Source organism: Nothobranchius furzeri, chromosome 10 (assembly GCF_043380555.1).
Source record: "Nothobranchius furzeri strain GRZ-AD chromosome 10, NfurGRZ-RIMD1, whole genome shotgun sequence".
Classification (NCBI taxonomy): domain Eukaryota; kingdom Metazoa; phylum Chordata; class Actinopteri; order Cyprinodontiformes; family Nothobranchiidae; genus Nothobranchius; species Nothobranchius furzeri.
The window spans coordinates 34,357,318-34,370,347 of NC_091750.1; the positions used below are offsets into that span (position 1 = coordinate 34,357,318).

General features: G+C 41.6%; 1 protein-coding gene across 4 annotated transcripts in view; it reads right to left on the reverse strand.

Annotated features, from left to right (window-relative positions):
- Positions 1 to 13,030, reverse strand: part of ksr2 (kinase suppressor of ras 2) — a 134,188-nt gene that overhangs the window by 13,891 nt on the left and 107,267 nt on the right. For 3 of the 4 annotated variants that reach the window (XM_054730262.2, XM_015960538.3, XM_054730260.2), the window contains 6 exons: positions 12,062 to 12,423; positions 8,229 to 8,325; positions 7,995 to 8,128; positions 3,515 to 3,649; positions 1,497 to 1,626; positions 498 to 631 (listed from right to left, as the gene is read on the reverse strand). In XM_054730262.2, the coding sequence (XP_054586237.2) occupies positions 498 to 631; positions 1,497 to 1,626; positions 3,515 to 3,649; positions 7,995 to 8,128; positions 8,229 to 8,325; positions 12,062 to 12,423 (992 nt within the window). Of the gene's footprint in view, positions 632 to 1,496; positions 1,627 to 3,514; positions 3,650 to 7,994; positions 8,129 to 8,228; positions 8,326 to 12,061; positions 12,424 to 13,030 lie in introns of all 4 variants that reach the window. The other variant, XM_015960537.3, reaches the window with a different exon arrangement.

The window sequence follows — 13,030 nt, forward strand, 5'->3', positions numbered from 1 at the left end:
GGTGAGCAATCATACATGAGGAATGAGGAGGGGACAGAAGGTGTCTACACAACCGACAGACATGAGGAATGATGAGACCGTGCTGTGATGTGCGACAGTTACATTCACTCAAAACAAAAGGAGCAAGACGATGGAAATCGTCCACCTTGTGTTCTTTCTTCAGGATGATGTGATTGTTGAAAGTTACAAGCGAGGTACATCTAAGTAACAAATAAATCATAATGAAGAGGAAATGTCCTTCATCAAAGACCAAAAGAAAGAAAGAAGAAATGAGATTTACAGCGAGTTTAAAATCATATCAAAATAAAACATGAGTCCCGACTGCCTGGAGAAGCAGTCGACTTCTATAAACACGCGCAGCGCGGGCAGGTCTCGCCACTCAGCTGGCTTTTGGGTTCAGTGCATTCTTTAAGGAGGCGGGTAATTTGTGTGGAGTTATGGCGGCTGCTGTTTACGGCGGCGGATGGTTGTTTTAGGCCCTAACTCATTTGACATACTCAGCTGACTTCCAGAAGTGGCCGGGGTGGGAAAGGCGGCGGTTCCGTTTTGGCAACTTTTCCAGTAAATCTACGAGCTTGGAGAAGGTGGGCCGCTCCTCCTGCTTGTACGCCCAGCACGTCAGAAGAATGTCCTGGAAAACACAGACACCAAACACTCATAACGTGCTTTCACTCGTTTAAACAAGATGGCTCACATTCTACTTCATTCAGCAAGCTTCAGACCGGGTTTTCGATACTGGAGGTGACTTTGTTCTCTATCCTTTAAGACCTGCAGCTCATTCTAAGAAATGCATTTATTTTTCTTTCTTTTTCTTTAGTTTGGAAGATGCAATCAGATTTTTCTGAGTGCTAATTGCTCTGACCTTCTGCACCTCATGGGTGTGTTTTTACCAGCATACTATGATCAGAGCTGTTTACTCTGTGACTCTAACACGCTCAGTGAAGTAGTTTTAGGCTAAAAACGGAGTAACCAGAAAATTAGAGTTGGCTTATAATTTCACACCATCTGTTAGATTTGGAGAGAAATCTTAGTATCTATGGAAACTTTACAATATTTCTAGATTGTGGAAGATTGACATAGTAAAAATGATCAAAGCCGTTTAAAGATGCTGATTAAAATCTTGCAAGTAAACATGTTGGTGAAAATCAGACGTTTTTCTTTCTACAGCAAGATTTTACAGCCCTGAGCAGAACTTTGTCCGCTTCATTTATGTTTAATTAAACGGTCGCGAGTATCTTGCTACAGATTTTTATCAGCAGGGTTACTGAAGGGAATTTATGCTAAATTAAATAATAATGATTTTAATTGTCCCTTCAAAGAAGTTTTGACATCAAAACCTTTTTCATGGCCGTTAATATAATTTGATTCCAGGCAGCCTATTATCTTTATATAGCAAAGCTTTCGTTTTAATTTTAAATAAAGTGTGAGAACTGAATGAGCGCAGAAATCAGCGGCTTATTAAATATCGCCGCTGAGGGAAGAGGTGTGATTCCTACCAGTATCTCCTTCCCCATGCCGGTTTGGGCGAGGTTGGGCTTCATGCCGCTGCCGATCTGCCATATGATCACCTCTGCTGGCTGATTCTTATAAGGCCACTCACGTGCGTGTAACTCGTACCAGATGGTTCTGCAAAGACAAGAGCGGAGTGGGTCATCGCTTTGAACCGTCTTGTCATCATTGTTCTTAAAACACGAACCAAACACCAGCAGGCGACCATAAAACCACTTTAAATGCTGCTTTTTGTGCAGCTGGGACTTATTCAAAAACATAAATGTGTTTTTCAATATTATTCTCCTCAGCATCTAACATTTTTCATTCATAAATTACAGATTTTTTCACTTTGGTCATGTTGGAGTAGTTTACACCGCCTTCCTTTGTGCAAATGAGCCGTTTCCATTCCGCTCCTGCATGCCACGCTCGAGTCGAATAAAAATAGCTTTTTGCCAGGAGTTAAGGGGGAAACTGACGTCTGATCGTCGATGAATATGCATAACGGCCAAGGGGGTCACCTCTAGGCGATACGAAGGCCAACAGAGCAGCGGGACATTGTGCAACAGCGCTGCAGTTCTCGTCCCTTTAGAACAATATCAACAGAACCTCCATACAGGGGAACCATCTGAAAATGCAGCTGTGTTAGTCAACAGAGCGGGGTCAACCTCCACAAAGGAAGCAGTGGTAATGGCTGTGGAGGAGGACCTGGAGCCAAAGAGGCCTTTAATCAACTTAGGACACATTTAAAACGGGGCATCAAAGAAGGAGGTAGGGGAGACGTATTTCATATCATGTGTGTGTGTGTGTGCGTGCGTGCGTGCGTGTGTGTGTGTGTGTGTGTGTGTGTGTGTGTGTGTGTGTGTAACAGTGACTACTAGTAATATGTGGTTTTGGCACAATCCCATCCTGTATAATAGGTAATCAAACCTTAAATAGAAAAATCACTTTTAATTGAAGCATTTGGTCTGATTGATGTTTTGCTACATTTATTTTTTACTTTCTCATATTTTCTGACTTATTTATAACTTTTTCCCCTCACCTTCAGTTTGCAGCAAAAAACTTCCAGTGGAACATGTAATAATAACTTTTTCTTAGTTGCATGTTCACTACAAAACACTTTCATGAAGCTCTTTGCACTAAATCCCTCTCAGCAGTTTTATTCTGGACAGTTTCAGTACCTTCCAGAATGAGCCATTTCAGGGCTCTGTCACTTTAAGAAAACAAGCTGGAGCTGGCCATGCCCACCCATCCCCCGCTCAGGCTGCTATGATCTGAGAAGCTCTGATCTCCTTGAGGGGCTCTGAGTAGAGCTGCTGCTCCTCCAGCTCCAGTTCACTGGCATGTGAGGGGCATTTCTTAGTTCAACTTCTCCCGTTTGTGACATCACAAATGGGTACTTTTTGAAATGGCTTATTTTAGGCACTTATGTCCTAAAACCAAACACTGAAAGAAAACAGAAGAGTGGGTGTTGTCACTTTTGGAGTGTTTATAGAGGCAATTCACCCACATGGCAGCACAAAAGGCTGTAAAAGTGAGTTTTACATAAAATACCTGCTTAAATATCTGAAAGAACAAGCCATAGAGGAGCATGCGCTTAATCTACACTCGATCTGCTTCTGCAGAATTATCCGGTCTTCTGGCAAAACTGGTTAAATAGAAAATACTTCAGTCCAAATTACAGGTGGAAAGATTTCTAGGTTATTGATGCAAATCCTGATCCTGAATGTAGACTGCCTCAGCTGGTCGGAGAAGATATTTTCGTTTGGTTTTGTGTTACATTTGTTTGTTTAGTCCTCTCTCAACTCTTAATGTTTTATTTTTGGTGCATCCAAATATCATTACTCCTTCAGTTACTATCTGTGTACTAAAGGGTACTGTTTTTCAGGAAATGCCCCTTTCACATCACCCAGTCCTGTTTCACTTCACGCACGCTTGGCATTTGTCAACAGTTTGCTATTAATATCCAAGTTCAGACACTTTCGGGACACATGAAAAACAGGACATCTGTTCAGAGGACACTCACCCAAAAGCAAAGACGTCTGACTGTTTGGAGAAAGGAAGCTTGTCCTCCTCTGTGTCCGGAGAAAGCTGCTGGATTATTTCTGGGGCCAGGTGACACAGCCAGCCGTTGGGGATTCTCAGTTTGTCTTCTCTTCGGCTGCAGAGACAAAACATGAGGACAAAGATTTGCCAGGGTTTGTGTATTGATCTGCGGTATAGCGCAGCTAAGCTCCTCCATCGGTTTGTTTTTATCATGGAGCACTGTCATTACACATCTGTGAGGTTTTCTCCATCACTGTTTTAAGGGCTTTATTCCATGTGGTTTCAACACTATTTCGATCAAAATTGTCTGTAAGAACACCCACTTGTTCACTGATTATTTACTCCAGATTTTAAACCATTAAATCAGTCTAAAGCAAGTTTTGGGTTTTCTGGTGTGAAACTTGTTTAATGCAGAAACAAAAGTGTCCATTTTTACCCAGTTTTGTCAGTAATGTCTTAATAAATTCTTAACACGATGAATGTGGTCTTGGAAAACGCTCAAACTTACAATCCTGCCCAACTAACTAGCACAAATGCTGCATCCCCATGGCCGTTGCACCATGTAGACATAAATACCTTAAACTGAGGTCACTTTTTACTAGGTTTGACCAGATTTTTCTCAGAAAGAAACATTTGACCTGAAAGCATCCCGATGGAGCATTAGTATTAGTACCTTTATCAGAAACCTTCCACAACGCCAAACGTGTTTACTGCTACCTGGTAGAGGATCAACAGAAGGGCCAGTTTTATTTCATTAACACTGTTATGATGTTATATTCAAGACTCTGTTCAAGCGCTGTAGTGCACTCATTGTCCATTCTCTGCAGTTTTGATTACCCTGTGCAGGGCCTTCCTGTCAGCTGCAGAGCTGCTGCTGTACCACACCAGGATGCTGTTGGTCAGGACGCTCTCTATGGAGCAGTGAAGAAACCACACCAGCAGTTTTTGTGGCAGGTTGATCTTCCTGAGAGCCGTTGTTGTGCCTTTTCATCCGGCTCTCGAAGAGCACAGGCGCTTCTGCCTTTTTTCCCAAGGCTTTTTGTCCCGTCTGCCTACAGAGCGCTCCTTTGCATTTATTCTGGAAATCCCTATTTTTTAGAAATGGATTTAATTAATTGGTCATTCAATGCAATTGATAAGATTTTTTCTACGATGAAAACGGAGGAGGTGGCTTCCACTTGCCCACAAGAGACACACGCAGCGGGATATGCGCTCGATTCCTGGAAGGTCTGGAGGATCGTATGCCTCTCTCAGTTGTCCATTGAGGATGTCGAAGACACGTGGATATTTGGCCTGATGATCACTGGATTTCTTCTGATTGGAGTGGGAGGATATCTGGTTTTCTGGAAATTTGGGATGGCGGGAGCGATTGGAGTGTGACCCACACCCACAGAAAGCATCGCCCGGGCGGTGACCTCACAGACTGGGACGTTACTCGAGGCGAATCGTAAGCTGGACAATGTCCTTGCTGCGTTACCGGTATTAGTGCGCAAAATGGATGTCATCTCGGAGAGAGTCATTGGACGGTGTGGGGATGATTAGAACCTGAATTGGCTTCACTGGAGGACTTGAATGATCAATACAGACTTCAAGGCAGAGAGGAAAATTATCTCTGGCTGACCCAAACAAAGTCTGGTTATCCAAATCTCACGCCAAGGCAGCCTCGAGCTGCTAACAACAACCCCATGAAGGAAGGAATGCAGACAGATGTTGTTGTTATTATTATTATTAATACTACAAAAAATAATACTAACAAAAATAATAATAATAATAAATTATTGTTGTTATTATTAATAAATTATTATTATTAATAATAATAATAATAATAATAATAATAATAATAATAATAAATTATTATTATTATTTTGTATTATTATTATTACTACTTTTACTTGTTTCAGAGAATGAAAATGTCTGCATTTCATTTGATTTTGGCAATAAATTCACTCTTTTCTATCGTTTCTATTGAACGGCGTTAGAGTCGTGACCTGACCTCAGATTGTCAGTTACCATCTTTAGCCGTCTTCGCTCTAAAACGCTGATGTACGGATGTATTGAGAGGAAAACAGAAGGAGATGACGGATGAGCAGAAACATTCATTTTAGGCTGGATATTTTTGTCAGCACAGACAGTACAAACAGAAACGACACATGATGGAAGTGATGAATCACTGGTGTGATAAAAATGCTAGAAACTGTCTCACACTGCACTAGCAAAATGAAGATATTTGCTGTAATTTGCCATGACACGCAGAGCACACCAGTCATCCCATATTGTGTCCGCTCTACATTGACCTAAAGAGACCGAATCTTTCATCAACGTCCAAGAAAATGTTTGGAAGCTGTGAAACCTCTCTGGAAACACATCAGTGAACTCACAGATTAAAATCTAAACACACCTATGACACCAACTTTCATTGGTTGAAATGTAAAAATAATTATAATGACATATGCAACTAATTAGTTCATTTTTGGTTAATTCATGGCAATTGTTTTTGCCATTTTTTTATGTTCACCCAAAATATTCCATAGATGATCTTTCAAGTTCATTTTTTATTTTTGCTGAGGATGATCCATATGGTTTTTTACCAATCTAATCTCATTCTTAATTTCAGATACCGATATAAACCCATTCCAGTGGGTGGAGGGTCCCCGCTCAGTAAAAAACAACAACAAAAAACAAAATCGTTTTAAGTAGCTAACATCATATATACCTCATCACACACACGTAAACTATAAACATTATCTATGAAAATTATGACAACTACTTCAGTTTGTTAGGCCTGTTACCAAATGTGAAATTTGTGTCATTAAATAATAAAAATCGATGCCAGTATATACAATTTAAAGGATCCATCCAAACCTATATCTGTTTAATGCCAACATCAGACATTCCTAAATCACGCACATCTCAGGACTCAGTGTTTTATGGCTCACTATACATACAACATTAGCGCTGCTTTATAGCTTTCTCCACATATTTTTACATCTTCCCATTTGTATCGTGTCAAAAATAATTTATTTGGACATCGGTGGAGCCCGATATATAAATATTAGGGATGGACAATATATTGGCATCAATATCGGTATCAGTTCGATAAATAAAACAAGGCCGATATTAACAACCAAAATGTTTGCCATCTCATCTCCATTTGTTTGCCTCTTTCAGAGGGTGAGGGGGGTGATGTGTGATCGTTTAGTCATGTGAACAGTGAATGAAATCATCTCAGAAGCGTAAATGTGTGTGTTGTGTGTACATAATAACACAATTCAGCTTTAATAATTTTAATTCTATACAAAATCTGCTGATTTTAGAAGCATTAATGTCAGTATATCGATATCGGCAAATATCGGTTATCGGATATTGGTATTGGCCCAAAAATTTTATATCGGTGCATCACATATGTGTGTGTGTGTGTGTGTGTGTGTGTGTGTGTGTGTGTGTGTGTGTGTGTGTGTGTGTGTGTGTGTGTGTGTGTGTGTGTGTGATTACTGCTGAAATTGTGCATATTTGAATGATAAAGGCACTTTTTCTTAACCGGCGAGGCACCTGGCTTGATTAGGCTCCGCCCACCACTCAGTTGCAGTGGTTCTGAATTTCAAAAAGGAAACGCAGACCATGTTTCATCTACATTTAATTTATTCATGAATAAGAATTTAGTCTAACAAGACTAGAATTACAGAAGCGTGGAAAATAAGAGCGGTCTTTCCTAACAACAGCACGTTTCTATAAAAATGTCAACTAAAACTTACTTTAACCAGAAAAGTTGTCTTAGTGAAATGGCGTAACAGTCTGGGGCCTGAATAAACCCTGAATAAACGAGGACGTTACTTTAGTTTAACCGTTCAGAAGTACAGCAGGAGGCGGACGTGAGGACACTGAACCAAGCATTCCCTTTGTCACACTTCTTATGTAAGATATCTACTTTTATTTTTAAGTGAGATCATGGCAGCCAGGTTGAGACGTGAATGAGCTCCTGAGAACAGTATTTTCTATGATGTCTAATGTAATATCAGGACATTATCATCATGCAGCACAAACCCTCCAGGTGCTTGGCTCCTCTGCTACCGTTGGCCCTCTGGCAATAAAAGGGTTTTTATCTAGTTGAACAATTTCAGTGAACCAAGTGAAACCGGAGAATCCAAGACTGTACGGATGGGGGTCCATGTTTGATGGACTGCATTGGTAAATGTACTCTAGTGTGTTTTTTTACTACCAGGGGTTGAATCAGCAGAGATGCATGCCATAAGATGTGCAGAGTAATCCTTTTGTGTTCCTGAACAGCGCCTGTGCGTGCTTCTGATGAATCAACTTAACATTCAGTTGCTGCTATGTAAATGCTTGATAACTTAGCAACTTCTTATATTAAAAATAAATAGAAAATCCTGTTTGGATGGATCTTTATCCAGTGTGCTCTCATCCCTATGGCAACATCTTCACCGTGCTACCCACAAACATACCTGCCAGCTTGCAGAACTCCAGATATGGTAAACAGTCCAAAGTCAGTGATGACGACTTTGCCGTTGTCATAAAACACATTCTTGGACTTCATGTCTTTGTGCAAAATCCCTTTAGCGTGGAGGTACCCCATCCCCTGAGGAGAGAGAGAGAGAGAGAGAGGGATTTGACGGTCCTGAATTACGATGACGAATACTGCTGAAGAGTTCAGAGGAATCCACGTTCAGGTCTTTTACCTTGACCATCTCTTGTGCGATCTGCCGGGTCTTGTTAACATCCAGGACCACCTTGGGATCCCTCACCACCGAGTAAAGTGTCCTGCCTTTACAAAGGCTGTCAGAGAGGGAAAAGATCAGGGATCACAGAACAGAATGAGCAGGTTTTATCCACTCATAACCATAGCAGCAAAGGCACTTTGCTCTAGGGCTGCTCAATTAATCGAATTTTAATCACGATTACGATCTGAGTTTTGAACGATTATAAAAAAACATAACAAGCCGATTATTTGCTCCTCCCGCTTGCGCTGCCCTGAGTTGCAAATGAAGCGCTCCTCCACAGTGTTGCCAACTTAGCGACTTTGACGCTATTTCTAGCAGCTTTTCAGACCCCCTTCTTGACTTTTTAACTTAAAAGTACCTAGCGAACACCTCAGAAACATCTCTGGTAACCCTTAGCTACTTTCTGGATAACTGTCGTCGACATTTCCTGCAGGTTAGCTAAACACTCCGCCTGCACTCCGGACCGTTCTTCAGGACATTAGGAAAGGGAATGATGCAGTGATGTGTCGGTCGCTAGCTCTCGGAGCCGGCTCCTTGTTGGAGTAACCAGAGTGAGTGACACACACACCGCACCTGCGGACTCCTGAGCTGCTAAAAACAGCTAAATGTGCGCGTGCAGCGCGCTAAACACACGTGTAGCTTGCCCGATTGCTGTGAGACCGGGTTGGGGGGTGGGGGGTGCAGCTGTGGTCGGGACAATTATTACATTAACTGATGGGCCTGTAAATAAATAGTTTATAAATAAGGTAGAAATAAGTTCCTCACGCTGATAAATAATAACTAATCTCTCTGAGGACACGGTGCTAGTGTACTCTCCTACAGCACCTTGACATGACTCAATAAATGTTATGCAACATTTTGTGAACATCAATTTATTTGCACGTATTTGTTATAAATGCCACTGTACAAATCTTGCTGTCAGTATTTGCAAGATATTGGTATTTGGGTCTGTACTGGTTAGACTTACATGAGTTAAACCAAGGTCTACAGCCCTTGGGTCATAAACTATGAGCTATAAGTATACTGGTCTTTTTATACTGGGAATCAGGAGTTATTTTAGTGATCATCTTGTTTCTTATTTTTGTCCTGATTGTGCCCTGAGCAGTTTTATGACTGAATAAAAACAAATAAAATCAACATAAATTGAAAAATCGTCCTAAATAATCGTGATCTCAATTTCAGTCACCATAATCGTGATTATTATTTTTGCCATAATCGAGCAGCCCTACTGTGCTCCCATGATGCGTTTCTCATCAGTTAGTCATATTTTAGCAGGATCACGACAACATTTTCACAGACAGCGACACAACCACCCACATTCTCTCATCTGAGACCCTCAACCCCAACTGCGCCTCATAGGTGACCACCAGAACAGGACCTGAGGCTGCCCATTCATGCATATTCATTCCAAACATAAAAGGTATCAGCATCCAACGTTTGGTTTTGTCTATATCAATCCCCCTCTGGGATTAATAAAGTATTTTTGAATTGAATTGAATTGAATTGAATTGAATTGAATATATGGAGGCAAAGATGCAGCCTTCAAGGCTAATGGCAATAGCTGTACCTCAGACACAGAGATGAAAAGCTAATGAGCCCACCTCCACGCACCGAAAGGCACCTCTGCGCTTTGAAATGAAGCAATTATGCCAAAAACATAGATAGAAAGTCAGCAGCAACATCGCAGATGACGTCAAACTCACAAGACGTCATACGTGAGCTCTGCGGACTCAACCCACAGCTGCTCACACAGGAAACAGCAGAGGAAGAACTAAAGAAAGGAAGCGATGTTTAACAGTCATTTTACTTCTTTAAAGAGCAAGTCACTCCAAATCAACATTTTTTTGCTGATAAACTATATAAATGAGTGTCTGGTCGTGCTGCAGACACATGTAGTCAATAATTCGGCACTTTAGTGCATCTTAGTTAAAATTTAAATATTCTGCCTAAAACTGTCAGTGTTGCACCGTCGTCAGGTAAAACCTCAGCACTGTATTTGAATTTAAATCTGCCACCGCTATTGGCTAAGAGGTACGCTATGATGTTAGGTGGTACATTATGATGTCACAATGTCGTGAGTGTGTGTATTTGTTAGCGGCTCCACCCCCTGGGTCTGCTAGGCAACAGCATTTGTTGCATTTTTCAAACAGGAAGTGGGAGTTGAGTAAGAATCTGGTAGGCGGTGACTTGCCCTTTAAGGTTTGATGTTGCAGAAGAGTTGTGCCGTAACTTGACTTTTCATGACACTGATGATTTTTTTTTCTGATGCATGAAGCAAAGTGTGGCTAATAAAACCACCGGTTGGTCTGACACTTGTTTTTTTTTATTATTGGTGATTTCTCATCTGCTCCTTTGCAACTTCATCAAACTCCAACTGCAATCGCGTCACCAAACATCGGGGCGAGCGAAGCGCTTTATATCGTGATGGAAACAAAAAGACCAAACAAATCCACTAAGACTCTCACGTTTTTTTTAAAGAGAAGCAGAAATAAAAGGATGATTTCACTGTTTTTGTTCTGCACGGCGGATGAAAGCATCAAAAAGCCCAATATCCAAACAATTACCATTTGAACATAATTAGTTTAGCTAATTAATTAAATGACAGCTTTTCTTGCGATGCTCCTGAATGAGAACGCCGCTCCCTCCGTCTGTTCTGCAAACGCACTAATCCGTGAGGTAATTAAAGGTGTAAACGATGTGGGAGAATTCCTTCAAGTTCACTCTGCATCGCTATCTGCCTTCAGACTGCCGTTTGTGAGCGGTGTGGGCGGCTCATCTACTCAGCAACAGTCGCCGCCCGTTCTAATCATAACGTCTGCATGCTTCGCTGTCAGACACTCTGCAGAGGAGCAGATCCGTGGATGATCTGAGCCGGGTGCCAGGGGACCAGGACTGACTGAGGACCTCACAGCTGCCGAGAGCGAATGCAGACGCAGAGAAAATCCCATAAATCGGAGTTCTGATGCCAGAAACGAGCCTTGAACACGACCAGAACGCCGCCCTGTTTATTCTCCTCCTCTTTTCTAAAAGATGTTTTGATGCTTGTTGTCATCTTTAACTCAGCATGCCCTCTTCATCCGTGTTTATGGTGAATAATAAAGCATTAGTGAGCATCTTTGTGTAAATAATGTTGTGAATTTTCACAGCATTACTTTATTCACAACCATTATTCAACCGTTCACAGATGGCTTGTTTAGGGACACGAAGCCTAAAATAAAAAAACTGACAGAAAACCAGATTTTTTTCATGTTCAGCAGAGACCCGCATGGAGGCACAAAAAGATGCAAAAGCTGAGTTTTGCATAATATGTCTCCTTTAAGTTCTGATTTACACTCAATAAACATCTACACACCACATTTTTATGGGTGGGGATGCATAAATTTCCTTATCCTCTTATGCTCTTATTAATGCACCATTGATATTTATATTTTCTTTCCTGGTTGCATTTTGAGTTTGCATTTACTTCAAATCAAACACCTTCTTACAAGCATAGCCAAGGTCACAATAAGAGCTTTCTATGAAGTTGCATCACCCATTTTTACTGTATTTTTACTGCTTAGAAAATAGGTCCTTATTCTAATAATTAAAGCAATTTTTATTCTAATAGAAACTTTGTCAGTAATCAGTTCCAGTGTTAGAGATGCTTCTCCACATTTATGGAGACATTCTCTAGGGTTAGGATCTAGAGACCGTGCAGCGGAGGCAGGGTGAGAATGTCAACTATCACAGCCAAAAACGGCTTTGTTTCACGTTTTTCTGTCCAGCGCACTCCAGCGTCTCCTGCTTCCTACCTGGTAATGATGGCCAGATGTGGCGGGCTCATGCACAGCCCCATGAACAGCACCACATTCTCATGGCGAGTGTTGCGGTAGGCCATCACCTCACGTTTGAAGGCCTTCAGCTGGTCCTCGTTGTCACGCTCGATGTCGATCAAGCGGATGGCGACCTCCCCGTGCCACCGGCCGTGGAACACTTTGCCGAAACGCCCTTTTCCGATCATCTCTCCGATCTCCAGCTGCTCAAAGGGGATGTCCCACTCCTGCAGGAAAATGCTGGTCTGACTGGCCTTGCGTGGGAAGTTTCGGGCCGACAGGAGCGACAGATTCATCTCCTCAAACTCATCGCCAGAATCCTCGTTGTTGCCATCTTCGTTCTGGGGTGAAGGGAAGTCAGCTCGTTAATGACTCTAGTTATCTTCTGAAGAGGTTTTTCATTCATTCCCAAAGTTTTTGCTGTGAAGAAAGTTTATTCAGGTCTTCAGTTAGTTTTCACTAATTACTTAATATTATTTATTATGAATATTTCATAAAGTAGCTGTTTTAGAAAACAGGACAGCGTTTGTCCGTCTGGCTGTGCGTGTTTGTTATTTCGACTGTAGTCGAGAGGAAATGGAGATTGAGAGAAAACAGCCAGAAGGAAAAAACGGCTGATTTACTGATTTGATTTTAAGTATAATGAACCCAAAGAGTGAAAATAACCTCTTCAGAGATGCCAGCTGTCATATTATTCAAGGCAATCTGCATAACATTTTCTCTGAATCCATCATTGTTCCAGAAACGGAGATGACGAGCAGTGATCTTGCTGCTTTTGACGCATAACTTACCTGGAGGCTTCTCAGAGAGCTGCGACAAATTATACTGAATGAGAGAACAACGCAAATGACTGTGACAAGTGGCGGCGCGAGCTGCTTTTGTTTTGTTCCACTCAGACGGAAAAACACGGAGAAGCAACACGACTCGTGGCTCACATGCAGAGAGAGG